The sequence below is a fragment of the Nanorana parkeri genome, unplaced genomic scaffold (assembly GCF_000935625.1).
Source record: "Nanorana parkeri isolate BGI_ZX_2015 unplaced genomic scaffold, ASM93562v1 scaffold1097, whole genome shotgun sequence".
Taxonomy (NCBI): domain Eukaryota; kingdom Metazoa; phylum Chordata; class Amphibia; order Anura; family Dicroglossidae; genus Nanorana; species Nanorana parkeri.
Genome location: NW_017307365.1, coordinates 362,166 through 371,082, shown reverse-complemented (window position 1 = coordinate 371,082; position 8,917 = coordinate 362,166). Strand labels below are relative to the sequence as shown.

The window sequence follows — 8,917 nt, the reverse complement described above, 5'->3', positions numbered from 1 at the left end:
GGGGGTAGAAAGAGTATAAGTGTATTAGGATCCATTCACACCTGTATCTTTAGGTGCAATTATGGATTCCTGCATCAGGAACATGCGTTTCCTGCATCAGAAATCCCTAATCTGGCTTTTAAAAGCGGCAGCTGTCACCTATTCAAGTTAATGATCAGGTGACAGAAGTTGCATATAAACTTCTGCACACCGCATGTAACGATATGCGATATTATTACATTCGGTTAGGAATAAATTACTCTCCCTGGACGCAATGATTGTGTAACCAGGGAGAATGTTTTCCAAACGCATGTAATAATATCACATATCATTAAATGCGGTGTGCAGGCATTTACATGCAACTGCTGTCACCTGATCATTAACTTGAATGGGTGACAGCCGCCGCGTGTAAACACCAGATTAGGGATTCCTGCTGCAGGAAAACACAAGTTTCTGACGCAGGAATCCATATTTGCACCTAAATCTACAGATATGAATGGGGCCTTATTTGTGAGTATTGGGGTCCGTAGTACCATATCGCATATAGTTACATTTTATTTTAAAAGAGAACTATGGATCCGGGACGGATCACTATATTACTGGTCGAGATCCCCCCAGCTGCGTGAGTGACAGCTGCCTCTGCCTATCTAGAGGCAGACCCAGCTGTACCCGCCCCCCTCCCCCGTTCGTTCCTCCAGTCAGCGCTGGAGGATCGGATGGGGGGGATCCCTGCCACGGCTCTCTGCAGGGACAGGGTAGAGAAGTGAGCGAGCGACGCTATGCGTTCGCTCACTTCTCAATCTATTGAGTCGACGTGTGACAGTTTCACTGTCACACGTCGGCTCGAACTATGAGGCTGAGTGAAAATCACTCACCTCATAGTTCTCCTTTAAAGTTTGAAATTTAGCGAGCGGCCCCCATGGGAGAAAAATTTTTGTCGAGTGGCCCTCGAGGCAATTGAGTTTGAGACCCCTGTCCTAGATTGTTCATATCTCCTGCCTTCTCCAAACTCTTCACCCTTTTGTGAATAACCCTGTAAATATTGTACATGTAGTTTAATATACTGTCAAAATAAAATAGCCTCTTTTTTAACCTAAAATGCACAAAATTAGGAAAGCCTTCACCACAACCACAGGTAAGAATCTGGATTTATATTTTTATAATGTCCAGTAAATGTATAATGTGGAAGATGTTGCTGTACCTGGTGTTGATAAGTTACCAGAAAAATCATGTACAATCTGAGCAACCAAAGAAAAAAAACAGTGTTAAAACTTACATTTCTTTTCTACCTCAACCAAATAATCATTCCCCAATAAACTGCTTAATATTTTTGCCCAAGCACTTACAGCTTAGAAAAAAAAAAACCCACTGGCTCCAGCTCCCTCAGCACAGCTTTCCCGAATTGCCATTATGAAAGCACATGTACTGGGTACTTCAGAGGGAAGAGTTAATAAGGGACAGCACATTCTCAAGCAGCTGTCAATCTATTAGCTTGGAGGAAGGAAAATAAGGGGAAAGGCTTGTTGACCTAGGATTCAGGGCTGTCTGTACTGAAGCAAACAGTGTAGGGAGACACAGCTTCAGCCCAGGCAGGTGGGGCGCATTACACAGGTGGCTCCATAGGACCCTTCAAGGGAATGTAAAAGCTGGGGCAGCGATTATGAGACCAGCTGAAACTGAAAGAAAGGAAGGAAAGGTTCAAATGAAGAAACTGCATACAAAAGTGCTGATGCCAGCAGCTGAAATAGCCAATACAAGTTTAGGGTTTAATAACACTTTAAATATAATATGTGGTGATAATATCTTCTGTAAGAAAATACGGCAAATCAATTACCGCATTTCGTCCTGGTGCTTTTTGTTAATTACAGCTAAATTAATCTTGCGATCATCGGGGTAGGATGGGGCTGCCGTACAAAAATCGTACGACTATTCGATCATCGGATGAAAAGTTTTGTCCTATAATCGTAAGGTGTCTGGGCACCTTACGATAATCGCGGGAAATCCCTCGATCGCGCGATTATCGTAAGGTGTGTGGAAGCCGTGCGACCTCTACTACTGTAAGGTCGCATGACTTAACTTACGAACATGTTCGAAAACACGCCGAGCATCGTACGATGTTCGGCGGGTGTGTAGCATGTTCCTAAGATAAAAGCCGGACGGGCCGGTGTGCGCAAGCGCACACTGCCCGTTCGGCATTGCGGTCATCGGAAGCCCGCCCCTCAGGTGGAAGCGGCTTGCGATCATCGCAAGTACGATCTGCCTGTCCAAGATAGGCAGATCGTACGTTTTTTTAATTAACTTACAACCATTGCAAGACAAAAGTCTTGCGATGGTTATAAGGTGTGTGCCCAGCCTTACAGTTAATTTTCTTTAGTAGAAAAGCCTATCCCCTGCTAGCATGCTGCAGAGAAGAATCCTTGCTCTCTGTGTATGTCCAACTTGCCCCTTGCTAAGCAAAGCAGTAAATGGCAGCTTTTAAACTGTCTCTCTAAAATTTAAAATTTGTACAGGACAGTATGGAGCGAGAGTGACATCTAGATTTTCCAGAAAAAGCATGGTTTCAATACATTAATCCTAGATTTAAAAATTTCTTGAGAAGTTAACAGAACACGAGAGAGCAGTTCTTCCTTCCAAGGTTGTCACCTAACAATTGAAGCAATAAAATATAGCAAAAAAAAGGAAAAAAGTACACAGGTGCAACATATAGGCCAACAGAAATATTTTATATATATACACTTCTGAAAAAAATTAACGTAACACTTATTAATCAGAGTATAGCATGAAGTCAATGAAACTCCTGGGATATTGATCAGGTCAGGTAGGTATCAGAGGGAGATGTTAATCAGTTTCAGATGCTTTGGTGTTAATGAAATTAACGACAGGTGCACTAGATGGGCAACAATGAGACAACCTCCAAAACAGGAATGGTTTTACAGGGGGAGGCCACTTTTTCCCTACTCATCTATTCTGACTGTTTTTCACTAGTTTTGCATTTGGCTACTGGTAGCATGAGGCAATACCTGGACCCTATAGAGGTTTCATAGGCATGCCAACTCCTCCAGGATGGCACATCAATACGTGCCATTGCCAGAAGGTTTGCTGCGTCTCCCAGCATAGTTTCAAGAGCATGGAGGAAATTCCAGGACACAGAAGGTCCTTAACCCATCAGCAGGACCGCTATCTGCTCCTTTGTGCAAGGAGGAACGGAATGAGCACTGCCAGAGCCCTACAAAATGACCTTCAGCAGGCCACTGGGGTGAATGTCGCTGACCAAACAATCAGAAACAGACTTCACAAGGGTGGCCTGAGGGCCGCGACCTCCTCTAGTGGGTCCTGTGCTCACTGCCCGGCACCGTGGAGGTTGATTGGCATTTGCCATTGAACACCAGAATTGGCAGGTCCGCCAGTGGCACCCTGTGACAGACATGAAAGGGTCTAGAGAAGTCGTGGAGAATGTTATGCTCCCAGTAACTTTGTTCAGCATGACCGGTTTGGTGGTGGGTCAGTGATGGTCTGGGGAGGCATATCCATGGAGAAAATGACTTATTTGTTGTGCCTAGGTATTTATTTATTTTTATATTTTATTTCCTCAATAATTAGGTGGCAACCTTGGAAGGAAGAACTGCTTTCACATTGTTTTTTTTACATTATAATACAATTATTACCCAATTTTTTGGTAAAATATAAAAGACGGGGTTATGTTGGGTAAATAGCCACCAAACATGTCAAGCTTTAAAATTGCGCACGCCCAAACCCAAAGCTTTAACCGCTCATCAGTTTAGAGTTATCGGTAATTAATGGCCATAGAATTATTGCTCTCACTGCAACGTTCACGGCCATATGTAACATGTGTGGCGTAATGGGCGCAATCGTCGTTTTCGCACCCGGATGCATGTTTGCATGTATGTATGTATAGTTGGGGACTTTAAACAAATTTGTGGGTTTTTTATTCTTTTTCTAGTGTGACTTGAAAACATTTTTTTGTAACTTTTTTTTTTCACTTAACTTTCTTCTTATCCCATAGGGGGCTAAGAAATCCCCCTATGTGATAGCAAAGAGATGTGACAGGTCCTCTTTATGGAGACATCATGGGTCCAAGACCCCTAATGTCACCTAGGGAACCCCAAAGGAGCTAATGAAGTAGAGATCTGCTTCATCAGCTTCTCTCCAGGATCTGAAGCTGGAGAGTGGCACAAGAATGCGGAAGTCATGTAATACACATCACTTCTGCATTATGACATCGGAGAGTGTGAGTGGCTGACAGGACGATTAAATACGCCTACTCAGATGTAGGAAGCTCCCGGATGTCTGTATTTTTACAACGATACTTAATGCATAAGTTGAATTGCCCCCCTCTGTTTTTTCTCTTGCTGTTACAATAAATTATACAACTAATCGTTCCAACCGTTAACATATAACAAAACATTAAACAAGGATATTTGTCGTCCATGTTTGTCTACTGACAAAGGCCTTCTATGGGGGGATCCAAGACGATTTCGATCTCGATACACCCTGTCCACTAGACCATGATGCCGAGTTGTTCTACTGGTATCTAACCCAGAAGACTGAAAAGGAGTCTGTAAGAATAAGAGAATATTTGGTAAACGTTAAGTTTCAAAAGCACATTGATATTAGAAAAAAAATTAAAAAAAAGACAAAGACAGTGTTCTAACCCATGACTTTTCTCACTTATAAAATTAGAAAAATAGATTTAAAAAAAAAACCTTTAACCCTTTCGCTTCAAGCCCTCCGGAACGCATTGCACCTCAGCAATTTTTCCCATGGATTTGATTTTCAACTGCTGCGTTGCTAGAGTTTGTAAAAAAAAAAAAAAAAAAACCAAACCATATATTTTCTGAAAGCACAGGCCCGGCAGAATAAAAAGATGGTGCTACTAAATATGTAGGCCCTGCGATAATAGCACAAATGTTTCTCAAATATTAAAAATACACAATTCAATTGATGAAAGCACACTAAAATCAGTATCAGTGCACATACATTATTTTCCAATTAAATCTAAAAGATAAAAAACTGTATTGAGTTAATAAATAACAATTATTTGCAGATTTTAAATTGTTCTTTTGCGAAAAGGTAAAAAAATGAAGGCATGCAAAACTGTAACTAGCGACTTATCTAAAAAAACGTTTTTGCGATGTGTTGGTGTTCGTGTCGTCATAAAATGATAAAGGCGTATCTTTAATTGCAACACAAGGTATCAACGCACGGCAATGAGTCACAAAGCTTTGCCATGCGCTGCCAGTTAAAGGAGAACTATGAGGTGAGTGCTTTTCACTCACCTCCTAGTTCTAGCCGACCTTCAACAATGAGACTGTCACAGGTCGGCTTAGTGGATCGGGAGGTGGCTCACCTCTCGATCCTGTCACGGCTCTCTGCCATGACAGGGGAGGGGCTGGATTCCCCCCTCCCCGCCAGCGCTGACTGGCGGAACGGACGGGGGAGCGGGCAGGTACAGCTGGCTCTGCCTCTAGATAGGCAGAGCCAGCTGTCAGTCACGCAGCTGTGCGGATCCTGACATAATTGTCGGGATCCGCTTCAGCTGCGCCGTCTCAGTATACTGCGAGCTACAGCTCACGGTATATTGAGCTTAGGGTGACAGGAGGACGCTAGTTTGTGTCCTCCCGTTACCCTAAGGAGAACTATGGGGAAAAGCCCCATAGTTCTGACAACGCACTGCAGCACATTTGCATGGCATACGCCACAGTATGGTGCACGTGTATGTTTTGTGTATGGGGGAAGGAGGGTTTGTGGGGTTTTATTAGTTATTTTTTTAAATATTTTTTTTAACTTTTGGGGGGGATGGGGGTGGGTAGTGCTACGGTGAACCTTATGGGGTCATTCCCCTTTTGAAGGTCACAGAGTACTCAATTTCTTTTTCTGCAGCCTCTGTTCTAAATTAATGGAAAGCACTCAGTACAGAGGCTTCTCATTCATTCAGAAACTATTGATAGTAAAATATTTACTATCAACCAGTTTCTGAATGGGGAGAAGCCTCTGTAGTGAATGCTCCTCCCCATTGAGAAATTCATAAATGAACAGGAAGTGACATAACATAACTCACACATAGTACTATGTGTCCCCAGTTATTTACAAACATTGCAGTGATCAACTGATCACTCCAGTGTTTGGACTGCACACAGAGGATCAGTAAATATTACTGATATTTACCGATCCTCTGCTCGGCCATGCACACAGCCGTTGTCATCCTGAAACTGACAGCGCCTCCTCTCTCATCAAGCGGCTCGCTCCTCCGCTGGCCATTTCTATTCGGATCCCTGCTGTCTCAGTCCATACAAGCGGGGGAGAGCAGCTGGGATCCATAGAGACACAGGCAGGGTGGAGAGGTGCCGGCGGGGGGAGCCCAGAATTTTTGTTAAAAGCTGTCAGCCGCTGATGACAGCTATTAATTTAAAGGGGACCATGAGCTTATAGCAGAATGGTAAATGCCATGGACATAAGGCATACTGACCTGGCGGTTTTGGGAACAGTTTTGTTCGGCTGTATGCCAAACTAGCGTCCTCCCGTCACCCTAGGCTCAGACGCCGCAGTATACCGCCAGCTGCTGCTCGCAGTATACTAAGATGCCGCATCTGAAGCGGATATCGACAATTATGTCTGGATCCGCCCAGCTGCGTGACTGACAGCTGGCTCTGCCTATCTAGAGGCAGAGCCAGCTGTACCCACCCCCTCCCCCATCTGTTCCGCCAGTCAGCGCTGGCAGATCGAAGCGGGGAGGGGGTAATCCAGCCCCTCCCCTGTCACGGAAGGGAGCCGTGACAGGATCGAGAGGTAAGCGAACGCCGGAATATGTTCGCTCACCTCCCGATCTACTGAGCCGACCTGTGACAGTCTCATTGTCACAGGTCGGCTAGAACTATAATGTCAGTGAAAAGCACTCACCTCATAGTTCTCCTTTAACCATTTTTTCTGCTGCCGATGTATGCCATGTGGGTTTGATAAACAGTTGCACTAATATTTTGTGACAAAAAAAACGCAGATGCCACCATTTTATGCAACAGGGTCTCTGCTACCAGGAAATGCATAATTCTAAGGGGTTTTAAGTAATCTTCAGGCCTAAAATGTACATTTTAACATGTGTACAAAATGCAAAAAAAAAAGCTGTCAGTGGAAGGGTTAAAGTGAGCCTGTGCTTGGCCCATGCAGGAAAAAGCCCTGTATATGCTCCTACTCCCTAGGTTGGAACCAACACAGGGCTGAGGACTTCCTACTCCTATGTGATTGCACTGGATGCCTAAGAAGCACATTTGCAAGTACCAGCATGGACATATTTGAGGAGTGAATAATGAGAACCTTGTAACCAGAAGTACAGTGTTTCACTTTTCCTTCTGGGCAAAAAGAGCACATAAATTTAGAAACCTTACACACATGTAACACACACTGGACAAACAATTAGAACATGCATACATGCACAACTTTTAATCTGCATACATGAGGTATCAACAAAGAAGTCGGAGATATAAGAATAAACTCTGCATTTATGAGTGGCAGACATTTTTTAATTTGTAGCCTAGCTACAATTTGGCTAGTTTGTGCACGTCTTTGGCCTTGTTCACACCAAGCGCGTTCCAGGAGCAGAGCCGAGCAGTTACAGACCGGAACAAAACTGCGTCCAATGTATTCCAATGGCATTTTTTTGGCTCTAGTTCACACCGCAGCGTTCAGTTCCAAAGCATGTAAAAAAACTGCAGCAAGCCCTATTTTACCTGCTCTGGAACGCATGCAAACGCCCTGGAACGGACTGGCAGCCCATTTTAAACAAAAAAATTGTTTTTTTTTAACCAAAAACGGCTCGGAACGCATTAAAAACGCGGCAAAACCCACTGCACTGCATGTGCAGAAACTCTTGCAGATCTGGTCTGCGTTTGGTGGAAACAAGCCCTTTATGCCTAAATGTTTTTTTATTAACCCAATAGTTTTATTAGAAAATTTGAATTTCAGATCTTCTACTTTACCTACTTTGACACATGATAATCATCTACTCTGTCTCCCAACATCCTAAAAGGCCCTAAAATTCCTCACACATCCTCGGTCCATAATTATCTGCTAGCTTCTTCCTCTCTACCTCCTCAGTCCTTAAATCAAGTCAGCCTCTACATATCTTCCACTGAAAGTTCTTGTAATCACTTAACTTATGAATGAATTCCTAAAAATTATATACATACAAAACACAAAACAGCCAAATTTTATATTTTAAAGGCTAATGATACTTTTTTTTTCCCCCTGTAATGACTTGCTACATTTAAATTCTCTATGCTAAACTATATGAATGTAGAGAAGAATAATACCTCGATTCTCCCTATTAAAAAGGAACAAAACATAAATGACTGAAATTTTGAAAAAAAGCAATGTTCTGTGGAATTTAACAAGATAAACTAAACTATGTGGATTTTTAGACATTTTCAACTGCAGAGACTTGTGCTTTAAATTTCCCTGCTTTGTGCTGGAGTTTGTTACGGTTCCTTGTCCTCTGCTCAGCGTTATTCCATATAAATCTTTGTACTTTAGTAAGATACATGAAAAAGTCAAAACATCATTAAGCAAATAAACAGTCATAAGTTGAATTCATAAGTATTTTTTTTTTTAATACATTGTGGTCATTGACAAAACATCCATAATTACAAGCTTGCAAGTAGAATCTGGCTTGTGTCCTCACTTGAACCGGACAAATGTTAACCCTCTACTGAATTAACACACATGCTTATATTCTTGGGAGATAGCTGCATAGTTTCCAACATTCAAATTTTCACAAAAAAAATCTCCAGGGAAACCCTTTTCTTTTCTGTGCGTCCAGCAAGCCATTGTAGGCAGAGAGAGAAGTTTAATTAGGGGTGGAGCCTCCATTTAAAATGGGCATGGTTCTACAGCAGGACTATAGTTAACCATACCTAACCACAATAAT

At 42.7% G+C, this 8,917-nt stretch overlaps 1 protein-coding gene across 2 annotated transcripts in view; it reads right to left on the bottom strand.

Annotated features, from left to right (window-relative positions):
- Window positions 1-8,917, bottom strand: part of CRTC1 (CREB regulated transcription coactivator 1) — a 134,543-nt gene that overhangs the window by 85,019 nt on the left and 40,607 nt on the right. For both annotated transcript variants that reach the window (XM_018567814.1, XM_018567815.1), the window contains exon 3: window positions 4,419-4,556. In XM_018567814.1, coding sequence (XP_018423316.1) covers window positions 4,419-4,556 — 138 coding nt within the window. The remainder of the gene's footprint in view (window positions 1-4,418; window positions 4,557-8,917) is intronic.